This window comes from Vidua chalybeata, chromosome 3 (assembly GCF_026979565.1).
Source record: "Vidua chalybeata isolate OUT-0048 chromosome 3, bVidCha1 merged haplotype, whole genome shotgun sequence".
Lineage (NCBI taxonomy): Eukaryota > Metazoa > Chordata > Aves > Passeriformes > Viduidae > Vidua > Vidua chalybeata.
Genome location: NC_071532.1, coordinates 70,224,787 through 70,248,536, shown reverse-complemented (window position 1 = coordinate 70,248,536; position 23,750 = coordinate 70,224,787). Strand labels below are relative to the sequence as shown.

Here is a 23,750-nt window from a genome sequence, read left to right as displayed (position 1 = left end):
TGTTATTAAGCTTGTGCCTGCTCTGCTCTGTCCCTGATAACATCTCACAGCATTTATTTAGGGAAGGTGCATTTTCATGGGGGTGCTGGCATTGCGCCAGTGTCAAACCATGACACATGTGTAAGATCACCTCCCTGGTTTAGAACCAGTGATGTTAACTGACAGCTCTAAATATAAAATCAAGAATTAAAAAATAAAATTGTCAATTCAGAGACAGTGCACAGTGTTTGTTAGAAAACATGAAAAATTTTACTTATTTTACTGCAGGCAGAATTGGGATGGGAGGGTTCCTCTCACCCACTCCTTTCTGTTCTGTTTACTTTCCTGCTGGTACCATAGGGACTTCTCACACTACCAACTGTGAAAGACTGTTATATAACTTATTGTTTAACTTTGAGAATAACAGTCTGCCTGTGAGAGATATGTTCAGTCAGTCTGGAGAAGAAGCAAGAAAATGCCACTTTAACAGAGAAGCATGGGAAGCTTCTAATTTCCCAGAGTACCTATGACATTGCCAAGGTTTTAAAAATCTTCATACCAGACTGCCCTCTGCTGGGCTGTAATGCAATTAAATTCTACCCCTGCTCTTCACAACTCTCCCACCATTCTAGAATCTGTACCAGAAATGTTTATGCTTTTTCTAAGCTAATGAAAAGATTTGACAGCCTCTTTTTCAAAACTTACATATCTGACTAAGAAAAAACAGGTTTTTTCCTCAGAAACAACCCATTCAAGTGAAGAGCTGGAAGTGCATCTGTATTTCTCTGCCAACACCACTTTCAGCACCAGAGATTTTGTTTAAATCGAGCATACTTGGGGGTGGTGTTGAATGTATAACAAGAACCCTGAAGCTATTTGCTTGCATATTGTCTTGTAAATATATTAAGCTGACAAAATTTTATACAACCCTCTTTTGTCCTTATGAATGACCTAGTTTCCTATCTCCATTGAGAATACACACTACTCCAACTCCCTACAGCACACCTGAGATTATTTTTTCTGAAGTATCATGGCAACATTATTAATTTTGCAGTCTCTGAAGGATCTCCTTGTCAGGTGCTTTTCACTTGCAAGCAAAGTACTTCTCTTCCTTGACAGTAGTTGCAAGGTCTGCAAATTGTGTTCAAACCTATGTATGAAAGTTCAACTCTCCCCCTACCATAGAGAAAGGTTTGGTACTTAAGACTAGAACACCCACACTACAATTCAACTGTTTTCACTGAAGCTTATGTAAAACATAATGCCTCTAGTCAGCAGGACTAGCAAAGCTGGTAAAATAAAACCAGTTTTTTATTTATCTACCAGAAACACATGAAAGCATGCATTTTATAATGTTGAGCTCTGCAAAGTTGTATTTTAAAATCTACAGCAGCATCTTAGCACCAAGGAAGTATATTCAGGACAGCACCAAACAGCCATATAATTTGATTTTGACTAATGATATTTTAATTTTTCCCCCACTACTTTGTGGTCTTGTACTTTCTTAAACACTTAAAAAAACTACCAGAAAATTGTTGGAATGGCCTGAAAAGAATATTTCTGACCCACTGCACAAGGATGAATCCACATTTTGCAATTGCACTGTTTTGGTTTGGGTATGTTGTTTTTTGGTTGTTTTTTTTTTTTTTTTTAAATTGCAGAATATTTTTCTCCTGACTATTAAAAGAACCTTTCTTTTCTGGCAACCTACAGTAAAGATACCTCTAACATTTTCATGGGTTAATGTGTTGAAAAGTGACACAAACTGATGATCACATTTTTCAAGAGAGGTTTTCGCACAGAGAAGTATTTGCAGGAATTGAGTACCCCAAACCAGGATAAAACCACTTCAATATTTATCACAAGTGTCAGAAAAAAAAAGACCAACACAGAAACAAAACGTACTGATCAAACATAGTAGGCAGGAGAGTACAGAGTATTACAAGTATTCATCCACAGGGAAAATGTCATTTCCCTGATAAATAGAATGACCATCACTACATTCCAGCAGCACTTCAAGTAAGTGCACTCAACTGCACATTGCTAAATCTAATATGGGGAATAAGACACATTAATTACAAAAGGTTTACTGGGATTTTGCACTGTATAGTAGTTCCACAAAATAAGCTTAGGAAATCAATTCCATTTCCAATAACACAGTCTGTACCATATGTGTACTGACAAAACTTGTAGGGAAATTGAGAGTTCCCCAGTTATACACAGAGTATTAACAGATTTTGACCTGTATATCTCCATTCCGCAATTATGCGGATATATTTATTTTTCAGGGAAGACATTGCAAAATTAAATATAACCAAATAAATACGCAGCAGGGAATATCCAGACATGCTGGCTATTAGAGTAAGCTTTTTGTGCAGAAAGTAGAAGCTGGGGATAAACATTGACCAAGAAGAAACAAGAACAGTGACACATTGTCAATCAAATGATCTTCTCTGTCTTGGAATGTGTATCAGGCAGAATGACCTCAGTGAAGAAATAGGGGGTATGATTGTGTCATTGCAGGCTGGAGGAGTGATTTAAAGCAAATTAGGCAGTCTTATTTTCAGGAATTCTTTATCAATGATTCTTAGTTCCATTGTCAACTCTACAACACTAATAAAAATCAAAAAATCAAAATCAAAAAGTAAAAAAAAAAGTTTTCAAATTAATATCCACTATCAGTTGTTAGAATCTGAAAAACAGAATATGATAATGGTAAGGATGTTTACCATACCTCAGCTCCCCCCATCCATTTTGGTTCATCAGGAAATTCAGCACATAGGATATCTTCTGACTGGTTAGTTCCTAATACGTGATAATACAGCTTTTGATGCAGATTAGTGGAGGTCTCAGTGCCTAGTGAAATGCAGATATTTAAACCAGTAAGTTCTCAAAGAAATGCAACAATCATATGAAACCCTTAGAAACTTGTGTATCCTTTTGTATATAAAAGAGAAATTCAGAAGAGAGAACTAGGAATGGTTCCAAGCTACAGCCATTCCCCTCCAAACAAACACCATCTTACTAAAAAAGATAAAACTTCATGCTGGAAACCTGTTTAAAAAGTAACCCTTTCCTTTTATTGTTGATAACACCTTCTTCAAATTTGAAGATTTATCATTTCAAGCTTTGCTTTCTAGAAATAAAAGCAAGCAAAGTGAAGAAAAACAAGAATTTCTGCCACCCTCTAATGACATTTTCATTTCCACTTCACCCAGTGCAACTAAGGGGAGATTTACTGCTAATTAACATTCCTAGAAACCTTCGTACTTCCATCTGCTGAAAATATAAAAGTGATGTATTTTAAAGCACTGCATGAGGTGCCATTTGATTTACTTTTTTAAAAAAAATTCATTCTTTCAACGTTTTCCAACACTTCAGCTATTAACTACAAGCAAGAGGTAAATAAAAACCTCAACAAAACAAGGTCGGTGTCTATCTTGCAAGTCTGGCAAAATTAGAGGCTTCAAAAGCAAATACAGAGGCAAAATTCAGGCTCTCTCCTGTTTAATGAAGAGCACATCTCCAGAAGAAACTTTTCAGTAGCTCTGCCTTATAATAAAAGCTGCTAAATTCATTCCCCAATGATGCTCCTCCACAATTTATTCCACTTTGTGCGGTGCTCCTTGAATTTTGCTAGCATAAACATTTCATTTTGCTTTGCTGTGAACCACACATGAATTAATCTGGTTGAACAAAAAAAAAGAAAAAAAAAACTTATGCCTCACATTGCTATTCATCAAAGTCAATCTCCTAAAGCAGTTTATCTATGCCCACACAAATGCATAAGGGGAAAGATCTAAGTAAGCTTCCACCAGGCATCAAATTCCAGCCAACACCACCAACAATATGGAACCTAAGTAAATCATCCCAGAGAAAAATAAAGGGAGTAGCAAACTTTGATGAGAAAAAGAGGGGCAAGCAGACAAAAAGTGATTCACACTAATTGAACACAGGCTTTGGCAATACAAGACATAATTTGATCTCTAATTGCACAACCAATACAGCCACTTATTTCAATACAGATTTGTAGAACTAATTATTTGTTGCACCAATTCACTGCAAAAATGATTTTGCTTCCACATAGCATGCAATTAGAACAGTCATACCTACCATCACTTTTCCCATCTTGTTTCGGGTAGCAATTATAGAACATGCCTTTTCCATCATGGGTCCATGCCATGCAACTGAATTTAACTCTCTCCAGTGTATCTGGGAGATCCTCAGGACCTTCTACTTTCATGAACTTGATAGTAATCCAATCAGAGCCACTAGAACTCAGGCCATATGCAAAGTATTCACCATCTTCACTGAATGCATAACCTAGGAAAATGGAAAGAAACAAAATGAAGAGAGATTAAATTGGGATACTAGTTAAAGAAACTGTTCACCAAACACTAAGAGAAGGTTTATTTTCTAAAAACAGTGCAAGACACTACATCTGTTATCACTTGAGATTCACACCACTTTTCCAGTCTCTGTGGACTTCTCAATTAATTCACAGATCCAAGTTTAGGCACAGTAAGTGTATCCATGTTCAGTAACATAACTTATGCCCAACCAATTATGGTTTGAATCATGCTTCTTCTACTGCCCTGAGCTTGGCAAGAAGAGCTAGAAAATGAAAATAAACACAGGTAGAGAACTTGAGTGAAATTTTTAGACAGAAAAGAAGCTAACAAAGATGCAAGCTATGTATCCTGAAATAGTGTAAATACCACTTAAAAAATGGAGTCACTGAAAACTAGACCCTTTAAAACCCTGAAAACTGAAGTAACTGGGAAACTTTACCACTAGCATGCAAATGGTTAATTACCAGTATTCTCAGTCAAGACCTGTGATATATACTTCATTTCATCCAAACAGTGAGGAATAAAGAGCTTCCATTGTAGTTGATGAAGATCAAATTCATGCTTGCAAATCAAGTCAAGCAAAGAGACTGAATTATCACAGGCCTGTACAGACCTGAAAGTATCTACCAAAAAATTACCTAAGAAAAAGTTTAATTTCATAACCATGATAGTTTTGAGAAGCACCACTGTGCCACACCAATATATTCTCTCTCATAAGAATGTAAGAGTGGCAGTTCTGGTTCAGAACAAAATTCTACCTAGTCGTCCTCAGGAGTAACCACAGTGTGATACCTACACGAGTAAGAACAATCTCATAATCATGGAATGGTTTGGTTGGAAGGGATCTTAAAAATCATCTAGCTCCTACCCTCCTATTGTAGACAGGGACACCTTCCACTAGACAAATGTTGCTCAAAGCTCTGTCTAATCTGGCCTTGAATACTTTCAGGGATTGTACATCCACAACTTCCCTGGGCAACCTGTTCCAGTGCCTCACCACCTTCACAGTAAAGAATTTTTTTGTAAATATCTAATCTAAACCTGTTGTCTTTCAGTTTAAAACCATTCTCCCTTGTCCTATCACTACATACCCTTGTAAAAAGTCCCTCTCCAGCTTTCTTTTAGGCTCTCTTTAGGTACAGGAAAGTTACTATAGGGTCATCCCACAGCTTTATCTTTTCCAGGCTAAATCTCAGCTCTCTCAGCCCTTCATCACAGGTAAGGTGCTTCAGCCCTCTAATCTTTTCATGGACTCCTCTGGACTCCCTCCATGTCTTTCCTAGAATGGGGTCCGAGTGTTGGATGCAGTACTCCAGGCAGAGTCTCACAGGAGCCCAGCGGAGGGGCAGAATCCCATCCCTCACCCTGCTGGCCACGCTGCTTTGGACGCAGCCCAGGATTAAATCGGCTTTCTGGGCTGCAAGCTCACATTGCTTGCAAGCCTCTCATTCCCCAGGACTCTCAAGCCCTTGTTAGCAAGGATGCTCTCAATCTCTTCATTCCCCAGCCTGTGCTGATACTGTGCAATGCAAGCACAAGAACAACATGCAGGAATAAATGCAAGAACAATGCAAGCACATGTAATATTTCCCTCAAATATTCTTATAATCTCCAACCATTTTCAGTTTAGCAGACTCCGTTTCCAATCAGTAGCTGGCTAATACTCCTGAATGCTTCCCGTCCCCTTGATTATGTCCAGCTTGCCTTTTTCCACCACCACCATCCACTGGTAAGGGATAAAAAGGCCATAAAAAGGCCATATTGATTCTTTTCAGCTAGGTCACTTTTAGAGAAAGATTCACTAATTCCAATGGCTGTTTTTATTAACTGTCCTTGAACAGACTTAGAGGACTTTTAGGTCCAAGAATCTGCTTCTAAAAATGAGCAAGTAGGGAGTGTGAAAATTGACAGCTAAGAGAAGTTATAGCCCTAATGAACACAAACAATCTTGTGATCATAGAAGTTAATGCTATGTTCCTTCACAAGTCTCTAACTTGTTGGCTTGTGTTAAAGCTGCAAAATACAATTTTAAGAGAACTAGTTAAGATAAATACATAAACTTTTTTTCCTTGCTAGGGACAGCCTCAATAGCTGCTCATATTTCACTGGAAACCTGTTACAGAGTTGTGAAAAAAAGCACTGGGAAACTGAACCAAGTTAACTGTGGATACAATGTAGCTTTAGAAGCGTTCTTCTTACACACAGGGCTATTGTAATTACTTAGATTAAATTTTCAACTTCTGCTGAAGACTGAGACTTACTCAGCAGGACCTGCTGTCTCACTAACCTCGTAAGGCCACGGTGCCATCATCAGAAAGCTTATTTGGATCAAGAAAGACTTTGGCATCAGCATCTAAGGAATCTTGTACGTATAAAACTCGCTGATTCTGGAGCCCAGTATTGTAGAAGTGAAAATACCTAAAAAGAACACAAGAGGGAAAAATTGAGTAGGAAGAACTCTGATTTTCAGTTAGGCAAGCACAAAGAACTTGTATGAAGTTGTCATGAAGTGAATAAAAGACAGATGAATAGGTTAGGGAAACACAAGTTTCACAGCAGAGTAGGAGTCATGGCTAGGATGCATCCAAAATATCCTTTAAGAATAAAAGCTGCATTTGCCACAGTACATTTCAAAGAATTCTAAGTATACTATAAACTCCACATAACTGTCTATGTTATCGCTGGCAGCTGCAGCATTTTTCTGTTACAAGTACTGGCACAGGTTCCCATGCCTTATGTTCTCAGCTTTGTCATTCTTACAGCTGCTTTCAATCCATACTAGGTGACAGACTTATGTTCAAATCAAACAGAACCAAAACCGTTTGAATGTCCCTACAAATGTGTGTTTGAAAAAGTTGTAAGAACAGACAAATATAGAGCTCTCTTTAGTGAGTGATACTCTTCACATCCTAAGACACTACAGAGCTCACAGAAATTAACACCCATTTTCATAGTGCTTTACTACACAAACACATGACTTAAAGAACCAGCGGCAGCTTCACCTGGGGGAACAGGAAATTTACAGAGCAACATTCAAATCTAAATATAAGTTCATATATTCCCTAAGACTGACAAGTACTTGGCAACAAACATTGGAACTTGGCAAAGCCAGAAGGGGAAAATATACTCACAAAGGCCTGGTTAACAACATCAGCTATTAATATGTTCAAGTAATAACAGTAATGTTCAGCAACTGCAAAACTGTAAGATTAAAAGAAATAGAAGAAAAAGAAAAGTAATTTTCTATTTGATCAGCCATTTTCTTGCCAATTTCACCTCTGCAATGCTAGGCAACAAGCTGGGAAGCAAAGGTCAAGCAATGAGACAGACACAGCACCTCCCTAGGCACCCTTCCTTTCTGCAGACTCTACAGAACAACTCTTCAGATACTGTCCTTTAGCAGCCATTCTTCATCAGAAAACCAGACCAGTTAAATTTAAGGATTTCTGAGTGTCATGAGAAGTTCAGAAAATTCTTCAAATAGAATAGTTCCTTACCCCACACCTTACTGAGTGTTATTTGACTTGGTAGAGACCTCTTGATTGCCTCAAACACCACAACATAGGGCTTTTCTATTCTATTTGTATTATATTTTAACCACTTCGATTTAAATCCAGCACATGCCAAGAAATGGAGTATCACTGAGAAAGACTAATAAGACATCTATTAAAGTCGAAGTAAAGTGTCATGAATTAAAAGCACATCAAGCTCCTGGCACAAATGTTCTTCCTGGAGGACAGTCAGCTGCATTAAATTAAGAATTTGTATCTACTAGCAGAGACTGTATTTATCACTGCCATGAGCCCTTCTGCAACATTAAGCCTCAACAGCACTGAAGGTAACAACACCCAGATATGTTTGCACTGCACAATGGAGAATGGGTCAGAGAATCCAGAGCAGTCACTGACCAGACCTGGTCACCTGCTACATCTGCATGAGCATCACATACAAACTAACAAGCTGTGCCTGACTCACTCAATAAGGCATATTTCCCCAGGTGCAGCATTGTCCTAAACAGCTCCACTGCTTCTGGGCTTAAACCTCACACCTCTACACACTGGTATGTTGTGCCACATCCATGACAATTAAAATCCACATTAAATCCACCAACAGCTTGGGTTCACTCTCCACCACATACCTTCACCAAACCTCACACAGTACAGAATTTCCCTCCCTTAGTAGTATCAGTGCCTTCCTCACAGCACAGATCACTAAAACAAATCCCTCTCAATATCTTTGTAGAAACCTTAAGGCAACAAGATATCCTCTTTCTCATTATCTGTGGATGATGGGGAACACATACATAGCATACCAGCTGCCCACTCAACAAGGACAAAACGAATTGAAAATGTTGAAAAAGGTTATCTGTGTTTTTCCCATGATTAAGAGTGGCTGGTTGTTTGCACTACCTCTTTTTCAACTGCTAAAACAATCTTTAGATGTAGTTAAGTCCCTTTACTCCCTTTCCCTAGAAGCTAGCTAGTGTTTCTAAAAAAGGTCACATTAAATTCAGCAGCTGCAGTCTCCAGATCTTGGGTAAGACACAGAAACGCCATCTCTTCACTTAGCCTAGGGATATGAGTAGATTAGGCACTGGAATATAGCAGGATTTCTTTGTTTCTAAGAAAACAGTTGCTTTAAGTCCTCCAAATGATTTTTCCCATATATCCTGCAGCTACAGGAACAGTTTTTCACAAGGGAATTTCTACTGCTTTTCACTGGCTATGACTAAACAAAAAAAGCCTACCAGCTGCTCAAAGAATGACCAACGTAAGAGCAGTGTTCTAGCAAATATGTGAAACAGAACACACATGACAGGCTTATGCTGTTTTCAGACAATGTGCCTTTAACTATACTGACAGTGACCAAGCCCTTCTTAAAAAAACTCCTCTAAGCTTTACTTTTACAATTATCCTCCAAAATCACCTGAGTTCTGATAAACTCACAAATTCTTCTTCTTATAAAAGAAAAGCCAACAAAAGAAGAAGATAATATGATGGGAACTGGAGAGAGTGAAGTACCTTGTGCTCTGCATCATCCAACCTCACATTAACATTGGCTTAGTTTTTTTACTTCACAACTATAAAAAAAATACAAATATAATTTGTTTTCCTAATTAATAGTTGCTTCTGACTTGCTTCACATTCATCACCACCTCCAAAGACATTCCTCACATACCTTTTTCCTTTCTTGAAGTGGCAGCTGTACTTAGGATAATCATAAAGTTCAGTCATTCGTTCCTTGAACAGTCCTCTAATAGGACACTGCTCAAGAAAAGGTACTGTGAGCTTGTTCTGAGCTTCCACAAATGCCTGAAAGAAAACAATCAAAAAAATATAACCTGAAGCAGAAATTCCCATTTTCTACAGAAAACATTTTCAGAAGCAATGTATCACAGAAATCTTTCCCCCATATAGATTATACAATGTCACACATGAAGAATCCAACATGCTTATTTGCATTATGCCACAATTCTTTAATAGAACTCAACTTATATCTTGAATAATGACTCTCCAGGGCATACACTGGGGTAACCAGCCAAGAGACAAGACAGTCCTGCCTTTCCCCTTAAAATAACCCAAAAGAAAACTCCAACAACCAAAGAAACTCTAAACAAACAAAACCCCAAACAAACACACAAAAACCCCCAAAACCTAAGGTAACAACCTACAAAAGCACACCATGCTTTTAAAAACTATCATATTTGCCTAAATGACAAATATTGCCCACAGACTGCACTATTATTTCAGGAGCTGGGAAAAGCTTTAAGATGACACAAAATGTTATGTGAATCATCTGTTCATATTATTAATATACAAACAGAATTAGTCCCAGCCAGTATTTCATGATAAGTCCAAAGTATTGTTCACAGATCAGTTCTTAGGAAAAAAATACTAACTTCTGAAAACTTTGAGAAGTCTGGTTTCTTTAAAACACTCCAGCTCCCTGTCACAAACACTTAAGGACAGTGATTAAAACCATTACCACTCCAGCTGTTTGTTGCATGCATAGAAAACCTGGTGCTCTGTTGGTGTTTCATCATCCCTATTTATAGCATGGTACATTAACCTAAAATTAATACCTAAGCATCTTAAGGTGAATCACAGCTACTAACAAGCAGATGTGCAGGCTTTTCTGTCTCTAACATGAAGCAGGTAGGACAGGACACCGTTTATGGCTGTAACTCACAGCCAAATGTCACAGTGGCAGCTGCAGTGTCACCCTTGGACTCCAGCATCTCACCTCCAGCACAAAATCCCATCCACTCATCCCTTGCTTACACAGGGCTCTTTTCCAGGAGAGGGTTTGAAAGAGCCTATTGTTTCTACCTGTCCTGAACCCGTCACAGGGCAATCAGATTAACACACTTTAACATCTGAGTTACAACTTCACTGCAGGGCATGACCCACAGGAACAGCAGGGCTACAATCCACATTGCACAACTTGTGCCTCACAGATCTTCAGAAAAGCCAGTGGCTGTACAGGCAGAGTACCTGGCACACACTTACCAGCTGCTATCAGGGTTTAGTCATGCATTAATTCTTCAGGGGAAGAATTAATATGTGCAAAGCACATCCCAGTGGTAAGTCATGCAGCCTCCACATTGTATCCCTATAACCATCCCCCCATCAGATGATAAAAGAACCTAATCAAATTTACCCAGGAATTATGTCCATCTGAATTGGTTTCTCTAAATGGAAACACGTGTATTTCAAAGACCACATACACAAAAATATGGACGTGGATCCTGTACAAATAAACTAACTTCTTCCAGTCTGTGACATTTTCAGAGAAATGGTGACTTATAAAAACACGTGTAAGACCATCCAGTGTATAGGACAGCCAAAAGCACTTTCCAGTTACATGTAGGGAACAGAAACTGGCACACATCTTTGCCTCATCCATCAATAACATGACCAAAATGACAACATTGCTGCAAAGGTATACTGGAACTGTGTGTTACCCACTTTTAACTGCATAGACACATCTTACCACATCTGCTTTCATTAGTGATATTCAAAGAAGAAACACAGGCTTTTCCTGACAAGCATTTGTTGCCCAAGAACATGCTTGCAGACTAATTATTACACTCACAACTGCATCACTTGTAATTTTGCTTTTACAGAAAGTTAATATATTTTTCTCATTTTCAGTTAGTATGCACCAAAGATTCCAAGCTTATTTGTAAATGGAATACCACAGTTGTATGAAAAAGGAGCAAGGAGTTACCTAGTTTGGTAACTTTGTGGAGTTACTCTACTCCACAAAGAGTTTTGTGGAGAAGAATACAGTCCACTTTGGAAACTTTCTGTTTCCACACTTTTGAGCATGAAGTTGCACTCATGTTTAAAAAGCAATACATAATTGAAACATTGCTCTAGATAAAGCACAAGAACATATGTCAGCAGAAACTCTCACAGTAAACAACTCCACCCATCACGTTGAGCTAAACAGATGCCACCCAGGCATCTGGCTAACAGTAACTGTACACCTTCATGAACCTAGAGAGAAAGATTTTTATTGTACCTGTAGATATCTGCATCTGACAATGTATCATAAGCCTTGAACCGGGGCAGACATTGCTAGCAGCAGAAAGTATAGAATAAGGGTCCATGTAAAGCAACTTCTTATGGCTGTTTTGGAAGATAAGGTAATTTGAAAGTACAACAATTTTTAAAACAGTGTACTACCAGTAGAGATGGCCTACTGGAGGCTGAAGTGTCTGGTCATTAAGTAGGCCAATTGTCATTATAAAACAATAGTGAAACTAAATTTCAGCTAAGAAACACATGCCACAAATTCATTTTAACCATGCTTTTCTACAATCTATAACCTTTCTACATTCTACTAAGCTACTCGATCAAGATAATTATTCCACTGACAGTATACTTTCCAAGAAAAAAAACTCAGAATAGAAATTGTTTTAACATGACCAGTCTTTGTTATTACTCTGCAAAGCATTTACAGTTCATATATATATTCAGCCAAGGGTAGTTCAGTGCAACTCCTACAAGAGAGCACATATCTTTCCTAAGTATTACAAAAAAAAATTTATTAGAGTTCTTGTGACTTCCAAGTGCAATTGGAAAATTTTATCAAAATGTGAATAAAACACTGGTCTATTATCAAACCCATTTAATTGTAGATTTGAGAGTTTCAGTTCTAGTCCTAATTCAAATATACACATGTTCAGAATAGTACAACCCAACCCCACGTGATCCCTGCTTTTTCATCACTTGTCCATCCCTCATGTCTGGAACAAGCTCAGCATTACTGCCTACACTGTCAGGGAGTTAAGGTACTGTACATGACTAACATAGCAGCAAAAGGCTTTGCTGTAGCCTAAAAATGAGCTTATTTCCCACAAAGTGTTAAAACAAACCAAGAAATTGAAAGTCCAACTAAGCCAAAGCCAAGACAACAGTGGAAGTGTGGTATTGCAGTTGTGGCCTATGTCATTACTAGAAGTGTTTTACCAATGTAGCACATTTCAGCTATGCCAGGGATGTTTCCTCAATCTGTCTTAGAAGTCAATGGCCAAACAGCAGCAGACCATGAACTCACATTCTGCACTTCCTTTCCCCAAAGTGAGATAGGAACTTCCCCACCTGACCATGGGTTTGTTTTTATTACATTATTATACCTTACATATCTGGAGGAGGGAGTTTGGTTGCTTACAGCTGCCCTTGACTGGTCCAACCAAGCACACACAGGGGAAAAAAAAAATGAATGCTTCTCTTCAGTATGACACCACCCACCACCTTGAACATTCAAACTGGCCAAGAGAAATAGGAGCAAAGATAAGCATGGGTTTAGTTTTAAAAATTCTGTGATCTAAGTTATACCAAGTACTTCAGACTTTCATAGAACCACAGAATGGTTTGGGTAGGAAAGGTCCTTGAAGATCATTTAGTTCAATGTCCCTGCCATGGGCTGGGACATTTGTCAGTAAACCAGGTTGCTCAAAGCCCCATTCAACCTTTCCCCATTAAAACACAGGGGCAAAAAAATGGCATTGCTGTTGGTGCCATGAGATACCACATGAACTACATCTTTGTTCACTATGCAAGTTTTCAAAATGCACTGGCAGGTTCCTCAAAAGCAGAATACCAGTGCATCTGGTCTATAAGAGAGAAGCATGTGAAAGCAGCCATTCCCATGCAAAGAAAGGTTACCTTCGTCTCTTCACTATCAGGATCTTCAAGCCAGCAGTACGGATCGCTGATTTTACATCCATGGTAATCTGACACCTGAATTTATAAAAAACAGTAATTTTAAAAAAGACTTGCACACAAGCAAACTCTATCCATCAAGGAATGACAGTCAGCACGATGAAGGGCATTGGGAGTTTCACAAAAGTATACAGTGCTAAGGAGCAAAGACAGAACCAACACATTGCTCCTAGGTAAGTTATTAGTATTACCATTCTTTGGTGATGGCACCACAGCAGCAGAGTAATTCTCAGAAAAAAACACAGAGCACCAGAAAAAATGGTGAGATGCACATAAATTCCTTCCACAAGACAGATTAGTAAGCAAAAAAGAAACCCCACCAACCAAACCAAGACCCTTAAAGGTTTTCAAGCCAAATTATAAAACCTGATTACTGGATGCACCCAAAGCATGGTTCCTGGTTACACAAACGGTCTCTGGTTTAGCCCTCCCTATTACTGTTGCCCACAAATATGTGCATAATGTGTATATATATAGATCTTAATTTAAAAAATCAAAAGCCCACCCCCAAAACAAACAAAACAAATAAACCATAAAAGATGAATCCACGTGGTTGAATTTACCTGCTTCCTTCCTCGAGTACATAAAAAAAGACTAGATACTTGCTACTAGGGCTTGCACAGTTCAGGCTTACAGTCAAATAGGAAAATAAATGCTTCAGGATTTTTGCCAGCTTTGGCTCATACCGGCAAACAGTTTGGTTTAAATGCAATGTAAATCTTTCCTGGTCGGTGCACAATGCACAGTGCTTTGAGGAAGTGAAAGAAAATCGAACCCATTTTAGCCAAACTTACACTGTAATCCCTTGTGTATCCAGATACAGTGGAAACACAAGGAGATGAGACTATGTTACAGATGTGCCATCCTATATAAATAGACTATTCATTCCTCCGCTGACGCTGCTGCAGCCCGGGCGGAGGCCTAGGTTTCCCTGACACACGCACCGGCACCGGAGCTCCGGGATGTGCCGTGCGGTCGCTGCTCCCGCACCCCCGGTCCCGCCGCCCGCCCCGGACCGGCTCCCGGCCCCGCGGGCCCCGCACACGCGGGACGCGCCCGGAGGCACCGGCGCACGGGCCCGAACCCCGCCCTAACAAGCGCCCGGCAGCCGCCGCGGCCCGCGGGCGCGACAAACCCGAGACCCTCTGCACGGAGCACGCCGGGCGTTCCGCGGCCGCAGCCGAGCAAAGCCCCGAGAGCCGAGCGGCCCCGCGGGGAACGGCGAGCCGGGTGCCCCGCGCCCGGGCCCGGCGGCCGCCGCACGCCGGCTGCTGTCCCAGCCAGCGCCCTACTCACGGCGGTCTCGTCGCGGTACACCTCGGGGTACTGGAAGGCCGGCATGGCGGGCTGCGGCGGAGAGGGCCGGGAAGTAGAGGAGGCCGAGGAGGAAGAGGAGGAGGAGGAAGCGAGGCGCGGAGGCGGCCGCGGGGCTGGGGCCGTGTTTTGGGTCGTGGCGGCAGCAGCCGGCAGCAGGCGCGCAGCGCGGCACAGGCGCAGCGCCGCAGCCGCCATACGGCCGCCCCCTAGCAGCGCCGCGCGCAGCGCCGCGCAGCGCCCCCTGCCGGCTCCCGCCAAGCGGGCGGCAGCGGGGCCGGGCACCATGGCGGCGGCTGAGGGGCCGGCCCGGCCCTGCCATTGCAGTCCCGCCGCCCTCGGTCTCTGCTCCCCCGTCCCGGTCACCGTGCTCCGGCGTGGTTGTGGACCCGGCTCCACCTGGGTTTCATCCTCCTTATAGTAAACGTTTGCAAAAAAAAAAAAAAAAAAAAAACCAAAAAAAAACAAACAAAAAAAAAACCCAAACCAAAACAACAAAAAAAAAAAAACCCAAAACCAAAACCGCAGGTTTTCATATTTTTCCCGCTCGGCTCCCCAGCCTTGGCACGCGGTGAGGGAAGAGGCTCGGGTCTGGTTGCAGAGGTCCGAAATCAGAGCTGATTCCTAGGTGGGGCTGATTCTTTGATCCTAATTCTGTGGTGCAGGCAGCTCAAAGCCAGGTTACAGAATCACAGAATCGATTAGGTTGGAAAAGACTTCTGAGATCATCAACCTGTGACAGAACAGCACCTTGTCACGTAAAGCATGGCACTAAGTGCCAATCTTTCCTTAAAAACTTTAGGAATGGAGACTCCGCTACCTCTCTGGGCAGCCCATTCCAATGTCTAATCACCCTTTCTGTGAAGAAATTCCTCCAGATGTCCAACCTAAAACTACCCTAGTGCAGTGTAAGACTGTGTCCTCTCATTCTGTCACTGGTTGCCTGGGAGAAGAGACTGACCCTCACCTGGGTAGAAGCTCCTTTTGGGGAGTTGTAAAGAGCGATAAGGTCACCCCTGAGCCTTCTCTTCTCCAGGCTAAACCTGGCTTGGTCCACTCAAACCTTTAGTGGTTGCCGTCGAACATAGCTCTACAAGTTTCCAGTGACTCCACTTCACCCTAAAAGTGAAGGACAAGTTGGCCATCTGGTCCCAGTGAAGGTGGCCACTCCAGACCACCAGCCCAGCTGGCTGGTGCTTGTCACCCTCACCCCCAGAGTCATGGTGTGTAGTTCCACGCCAGCTCCCACCCTGGCCTGCACAGCCAGTCTGGATGAAAGGGCACCCAGTAAAGGTGTTTCAAGTAGATGACTTCAGGCTCATCCATGGCGTGTTTATTTTACAATAGGATTTCCTGGGTCAGAAAACCTGCAAAACATTTTTCCTCCAAGGAGAGACCAGGTATACTACTCCTGCACAATGGAGGAGACAGGAGGCAGTTTGGCAACATGGCTAAACTGCTTTTCTTCCAAATGAAGGTGCTGCCCACAGCCTTTGCCACGCTGTCCTGTCAGCCTGGGGAGGACTTCACTGCAGCTCTTCAGCCAGGGTAAACTCATGTGTGTGTGTATGTGTGTGTGTGTGTGTGTGTGTGTGTGTGTGGTTAATGGCACCAGCTGGAGACATGGAGGTTTGTGTGTGGCCTTTAAAGGTCTGGTAAGCCCAAAGAGCACTCATGATTCTTAATAAAGTGAGCACCTGGAATGACAATGACCTAAAACATTTTGGAAATGGCATCAAACCTTTATAGTTACCAGCTCAGAACTGTGTCTTGATTGCCTTCTCTTAATAGAAAGAGTTACCATCTCTAGTTGAACATCCTGTGTAGTGGCTAAGTGTTGTGTACATATGAAATATGCCAGCCCCGTAATGGTCACTGTTACTAAGTGACATAACCATGCTCATCGTCTTTGCTTACATCCTAAACAACAGCTATGTGGCTTCTTTTTTCTCACCCTTTCTCTTTTGGTCATTTTTCCTTCTTACCTTGTTTCTTTGTTAATCTTCTCCCTTTGCAAGACAGCAGGACAGCTGCTGACTACAACTATACTTTTTGTTCTGGAGCTCAGGAACATGCCACCAGCAAGGAGGTTGATGGCAATGCCTTGACATGCCCAATGTTGATAAAAGCTTGCTAATTGTCTGAGCAACTTGCTTAGGTAGATACTTGCAAGCCAAAGGTGTTTCTGTCTAAAGCTTCCCAGACAGAATTGTATATGCAGACAAATTTGCATCATGGGGAGAATTATTAGCTCAATACCTCTGTCAAGTGTTCTGCTTGCCTGTGTGCAACACAAACAAGCTGTATGTCCACAGTGTGTCTGGGAGTTTTGAGCAGCTTACTGCAAATTTATTTTGTAGACAGTAGAAGCTGTGCATTTGATTCAGAGCTGCAGTTTTCCTCATGAAAATGTCTTTTTCAGCCTGAAGGTATTGTCCGGGATGAATGTATTTATGTTTAGAATGCCTGACTGTTCAGCAGCTCGGGCAAGGTTATCTGTCGTATATCTGACTGAAAAGCCTACGTCTCAATATCCTGAGCATTTCCACAACGTCTCAGAAGATCAGCTTCATGCTGTAAAAGCAGCCAGTCTGAGTTGTAGTGGAAGTTTTGGGCAGCTGTGCTTCTTCCACACAGCTGGAGCTCCCTGAGCTGGCAGGAGAGGGCAGCCTGGCCACGCGGGTGCTCCGCCCGGAGTTCCTCCGGCTCCAGCAGCGCTCTCAGAGCAGGGCAGGGTAACTCCTGAACGGGCTAGCAAGCATCCAGTAAGCACAGCAAGTGTCCATCACAATACCTTTCAATTCATCCTGGATACGGGACGAAGGTGGGAATATACAAAAATCCCCCAAGTACATAGCGGTCCAAGGTAAGATCTCTGGACCTGTAATTTTACAAGCAGTAATTTTCTTTCAAAGATGAGCACCAGGGACTGAAAGTGAATTTTCTCTGTACTGTAAAGTTCTCCCTTGCTTTTGGGGGGGTACTGGGGGGAGAAGGAAGTGAATAACAGCAGAAGGAGCAAATCTACACTGTTGGATCTTTTCTTATCAGGAAAGCAGTTAATACAGGTTCACATAGTGTCTGTCTAAAACACTGCGCAAAACACATCTTTCTTACCAGACACCATGCACACCCTGTACAAATGAAAGAGAGTGCAGTCTACAGTCTGATAACAGAAATCCTTACAATGAAAGGTGTAGCACTCTTCTGCCCTTTTCGATATGTTTGGTTAACACAAAATTAAAAGTTATTCACATTAGGACTGTGCTATGACTGAAAATTTGAAGCCTATTTTAATTGTTTGTATTGTAGCAGAAAGTAAATTTCTACTAAAATTTTACCTTTTCTTGGGCCTAACCAACATTAACAGAGTTCAGCTTTGATATTTGCTATCTTTTGAAGATAAATTGCTGAATAAGGAAAATTTTATCTTCCCATATATAAAACAAAAAGTTTGAAAATCTCTCAGTAGTGTTAGTCATCTTATCACACTCCCATGTTAGCGTGATTCTGATCATTTGCAAAATAGATACTGGTCTCTGCTGATATTAATTATAATTCTGCTGATCATCCAGTCATTAGCAAAATCTCTTTCAGCTTAGTCAGCATCTCCACAATGACTCACTGCAAGTAGTATATTGACTCAGTAGGAAGTGAACTCATCATCTTGGTCAGGGAAGATCTGACAAAAAATCTAGCAGCAAATTTTGTTTTTACCTTTCCTTGTCGCCCTTTCCCCAGCCTCACTCACATTATGACTTACCAATAACTGGAAACTTTTCTGTTATGGAATGAAGACACGTCTGTACCTTTACTCCTGTTTTCTGTATATGTTTTTATTTCATTTACTTGTGTGACATCAGTTCTGCTGTTCAGACGTTTATCAACAGGTGTCAGCAGAACCTCAGTCTTGTGCTACGATGAGCGTGTGCTGAGGTGTACGAATAACTCCAGTTTCGGAGGAATGTGACTCTCAAATTGTCTGCCCTGATGGGTTTCTATTTTGGAAGCACTGACTCAAGAGCTTAAGTCTTGTTGATTTTCAGTGATCCTTTGACTCCTAAATTATGTTCATCTAGCCTACACATTATGATAATTTTATATTGTTAATGGGTAATTAAAGGATTGCTTGGTTTTGAGCTGAATTATGAAGTGGCTTACATAATAAAATATGATTTTATTATCTCAGTCACAGAAAATTCTATGTGACATAGGTCTGGTATACATCTGAAAGTACAATCAAGCAAAACAATATTTCATTGTGGTAAACTTCTCTGTAGGCCATGGGACAGGATGGGTTCATTGAAGTCAGTGTCACACTGCAGAATCATCCTCTAGCTTTCCCTAGGTATGTGCATTGGTGTGCTTACATGTGCTTACTCTGCTGTGGAGTTAGTTCAGTGATGTAGTGATGTCCACAAGAATTAGCATGGCATTGCAATTACAAAGCAGTATTAAAAGGTATTTCATCAGGTAGGCAATCTAAACCAACATACCTAAACTGTTATAGGTGGATGAAAACAGAGATTATAGTAAAAGTACACCCAATCCAAAATCACTTTATGAAGGAACTTTTTCAGACAGATGAAAGTTAAGGTGTTTTAGTTTCATCTTTTCCTTGTGCAGTGATCTGAGGTGAAGAACGAATAAAATTCTAATCGTAGACAAGACTGATGACTCTTTATTATTATTATTAAATTTTAACATTAAAAGAAGGATTTGCCAAAAACCAGAGATCACATAGTAGAATCTGTGCTCTTGTGTCCTTGGGTAGACAGTCAATACTCAGGTCTCACTGCATGTGGTGTGCTTGGGTTGTTTAATAAGTTTTCACAGAGAGCTTCAGTATTTGCAAGATTTGTAGGTCTGGTGCCTACTTATGCACCAAATCACTGTGTTCCTGATACCTAGACTATACTTACTTCAGCATTTCTGGAAATTAATCCTAATCTTATACAATTCAGCTGGAACTCGTAGCTCAAATATTTTGCCAAATTCTTCTTAAGAAGATTCTTGCAGAAGAAAAGTTAGAAGGAGTTGAACTTTTCTTGCTACACAGTATTTTATTGCCACATTGGGGAGAAGGGTGTGACATAAAGTCCATCAAAGTCAATAGAAGTTTTTCTGTCTACTTTTTCCCCACACCTATTTCACTGACTCTTGAATCAGCCCTTCCTTCACCTCCTCCCACCAAACATCACTCTGAAAAAAATAACTATATTTACAAATATAATTTTCTATCTAAAAAAATTATGTTCATTCTTTTGTGTGGAAAGGTAGCAAATATATATTAGTAAAATGGAGATATAAGTGTTAATTTTTAGTGTTTGCTTTTGCCTTTCTGAAGTATCTTTTGTTGTGGTTGTTATTGTATGCTGCAAAAACACCTTATATGCTAACTCCTACTTTCAGTGTCAAAAGCAGCTAAGGTAATCTTTATATAGAAAAGGATGACAGTATATATAATTCTTACATGGCAGTATCTGGAAATGGAGATAAATATGAATTGGAGGAAGGATTTTCATTCTTTTCCATTCTGAAAATGTAAGGAGAAAAATTTTCTTGCTTTGGATGAAATCTTCTGCCTATTGAAGTCAAAGGAAGTTTTGTCACTGATTTCAAGAGTGTAGGAATGTCACCCCTAGTCTTGGCAGTGAGCAAATCAGTAGGCAGCTTCCTGTTAATAGATTATGACATGTTGACAGAATTTGAAATACACTAAACATAGGGAATCTGATATATTTTTCTTGGAAAGGAAAAGAGTTTTAGCTCTTTTTAAAAGACTCCACATCTAGAAATAATCTTCTTCTGCAGTCATCATCTACCCATGTTTAATGTGTTTTGAATGTATGTGTTCAAATGGCTTAGAAACAAAATTTTCTGTTATGCCTCAGGAAACATTTGGTTTGGGTTATAAAAATATAGAAGTTATAGATCCCTGCAGAAAGAATAAACTTTGGAGTCAGAGCACCAGAAATGTGCTTCCAAGAGGGACTTGCACATGCCTTTGAGAAGAACCTCTCAATACTTGAGAAAGAAAGAAAACTATATATAATTCAGTAATCACCAAATCTGAAATTCAAATTGAATTGAACACTGTGCAAGGTTATCCTACAAAGTAGTGCTTTAGCCACCCTAGCAATTAATTTAAAATATTACCTCTATAATTCCACAATGAAGGCAAAAATAAGAAGAATGAAAAAATTGCTTTTTAAGAAAGGCACCTTATTTCAGTAGATGCTAAATAATTATAATTCACTTTTTAAACATTTAGTAATAACTTTAGCCTCCTCTCTGAAGTAGTGTGAGTCAAACCTAATCCTGAAACTGAATAACACATTCCAAAGTTGCTGAATATCAAATCTCTGTATTTCTAGTGCTGCAGACTCTGTGCAATTCAGATGGGGACCAGGGCATCACTGTGCCATTTTCCACACATGGCCAGGTGGTCCAGGTGCTCCATGCATTTATGATCTACTGCTTTCAATCAAAGTGAAGAACACCAGACAACAGGTAGCTTCAGAGACATGGAGGAAAATAATGTGATGTTATGGGTCACTGTGCATGTAACACTTGCAGCATGCCCACAAGCTGGTGTTTTGTAGACTGTGAAAAAGGAAAGCTCCTGGGGAAAGGCTGAAGGTGCATAATGGCAAAGTTCTGTATGTTTTTACAGAGGGCTTCACCTTGACTGACAGAGCAATGTAGCAAGATGGCATTACTGATGTGAAAGATTCTTGAATGTGTGATGACACATGGTGCCACAGGTTGTCCAAGATGGCAGCGTGGCTGCAGTCTGTACACGGGAGAATTGTGTCGTGCTTGATGTCGGAGGAGTGGATGGGAACATGGGAGGAGAGAGGAAACCTACTTACAGCTGTGGGCATGGAGGAATGAGCAGGAAATGGGCTCCATCCAAATCAGGGAGAAGCATCTTGTGGTGAAAGAATGAAAGCTGGACTGGTAATTTTAGCTGTGTGGAAGTATGAGGAAGGTCAAAGCGCTGAAGTTTTGTGTATCAAAATTTACAGAGAGCCTCGAGAGTCCTAGACTGAAGGTGCTGGACAAGCTCAAGTCCAAAGCAACAGAACAGCCAGTGATGTTAACCACAGTGACTGGAAAAAGCAGTAGCAAGGAGAGCTTAGAAGACAGATTAAGAGCTCTGGTGAGCCATACTGAGCTTGAGCCGACAGCGAGACATTCAGAGAGAAGCAGACTGAGCTTTGGGCTTGGACAGACTGGAGCAGACAGGTGGATTTGAGTGATCAGGGTGAGCAGTTGGGCTTGTGTGTACAGATGACCTTCCCCAGAGAGGAGGTGCCCTTTCCAGTGGGAGGAGGGAAGCTGACCAAGGACAGAGCCCTCTGGAGCTCACAGAAAGCTGGAGAAAAATGAGGGCATGTTATTCTCCTGTTCCAGTATGCGATTTGTTGATAAGAAAATCTTTTAATAACTAATTTCAAACCATACAACCAAAATTTTTCAAGAGATACCTTCTAAAGTAGTGTGGGGCTGGTACAGAAGCCCTATGTGGTTTATTCTGTAAATAGTCACTTTTGTAGAAGAATTTGAAGTTTTTCAAGTTACAACAGTATTACTGAAAATTAATGTCTTTTATGAAATCTGTTATTTATTTCTCTTGGAGAATTGTGCGGGAATTTCAATGATTCAATGCATATTAGAACAAGTTAAACATTTTTCTTCAACTGGAAATTTTAATTCAATTTTTGCAAACTTTTCTTTTTAGGCTTTTTTATCCCTGTGGTTTCAAATTCTGACAAAATGTGAAAGAGGAGAAATTGAGAGAAATTTCATGGAAATAAATTCATCTTCTGAATATTTTTATTAGAAGTTCTTCCTTTGCCTTGAGTCTAGACAGAGGAGATATTTTTCAGTGCCTGGAACACGTTCCTGAATGCAGCCAGAAAACATGGAGCAAATCAGAGAAATTGCAGAAATAGGTATGACACATTATTTGTACAAAAAAATTCCACAAAAAAAATCCTCACAAACTTCCCTCTAATTCGTTATATCTAATTAATCTAATTTATTTTTGCCTCTTGGCAGGTCTCCTATTCTAAACTCTGTACATGCCTGAGAGTCATCAAAATGCACAGGACAGGGCCAAGGTAAAACAAGGCCTCTGCCCTATAATTTCATAGACCGACTATTCCAAAGCATTGCTAAAATTACCCAGGCCAGAAGAACCCTTTATGAATCTTGGTAAAAAAATTTAAACAAGCATTTGTACTAAATAACAGTCGTATTATTTAGTACCCCTTCTCCCCGTTCCTCTCATATGTAGTGGGATTGTGATGTCAATATTCTTCACCCATTTTTGATGTTTAGCTTCTGTAGAACCAATAGGCAACTGCTACAGGTTATTTGATCCTTTACAAAAATTATTTAATTATCTACAATTAAATATTCTAGAGGAAATAAAAGTACTTGGGAGAGAAACCTAAATGAGAGAAAAACAAGAATTAAAGACTAGGACACCACATCTTCTGCAAGAAGGGTCTTGCTTGCCTTGTAGACTTTCTTTGATCTCTAATTATGTTAGATGTTATGTTGTTGATGTTAGTGCTGTAAATAATCCCTCTGAATTCACTAATTAAATTTTTTAATATTACTCATTCCCTCCTACCAAAACTTACTTAAGTAATTAAAAACATCATGGTAATTTATTCTGACCGTATGACTATTTTGTCAGTTATTTATTTAAATAATTTTATTTTATTACAACCTCACAAAAATGTGAAAAGCCAAAAGGTATTCGGAGTTAGGCTGTGTTTGTTCACTTTATTTATGTGCTTACTCTTGCGAACTTCAGGGCATTTACAAAGGTATAAAGGGTAACAATTTTTACCAC

General features: G+C 40.3%; 1 protein-coding gene and 1 long non-coding RNA gene across 3 annotated transcripts in view; one reads left to right on the top strand and one right to left on the bottom strand.

The window, feature by feature from the left end:
• The window catches only part of PREP (prolyl endopeptidase), an 88,136-nt gene extending 73,066 nt beyond the window's left edge, over window positions 1–15,070 (bottom strand). The window contains exons 1-6 of one of the 2 annotated variants that reach the window (XM_053937916.1): window positions 14,861–15,070; window positions 13,508–13,582; window positions 9,510–9,643; window positions 6,619–6,749; window positions 4,093–4,302; window positions 2,714–2,835 (exon numbers count right to left, since the gene is read on the bottom strand). In XM_053937916.1, the coding sequence (XP_053793891.1) occupies window positions 2,714–2,835; window positions 4,093–4,302; window positions 6,619–6,749; window positions 9,510–9,643; window positions 13,508–13,582; window positions 14,861–14,905 (717 nt within the window). In that variant the 5' untranslated portion in view covers window positions 14,906–15,070. Of the gene's footprint in view, window positions 1–2,713; window positions 2,836–4,092; window positions 4,303–6,618; window positions 6,750–9,509; window positions 9,644–13,507; window positions 13,583–14,358; window positions 14,423–14,860 lie in introns of those variants that run through there. The other variant, XM_053937917.1, reaches the window with a different exon arrangement.
• A 312-nt stretch (window positions 15,071–15,382) lies between these two features.
• LOC128785985 (uncharacterized) lies at window positions 15,383–22,827 on the top strand. Its single transcript, XR_008430128.1, has 4 exons — window positions 15,383–16,426; window positions 21,256–21,391; window positions 21,910–22,148; window positions 22,626–22,827. It is a non-coding gene; the product is annotated as an uncharacterized LOC128785985 (long non-coding RNA).
• The last annotated feature ends 923 nt before the right edge of the window (window positions 22,828–23,750 follow it).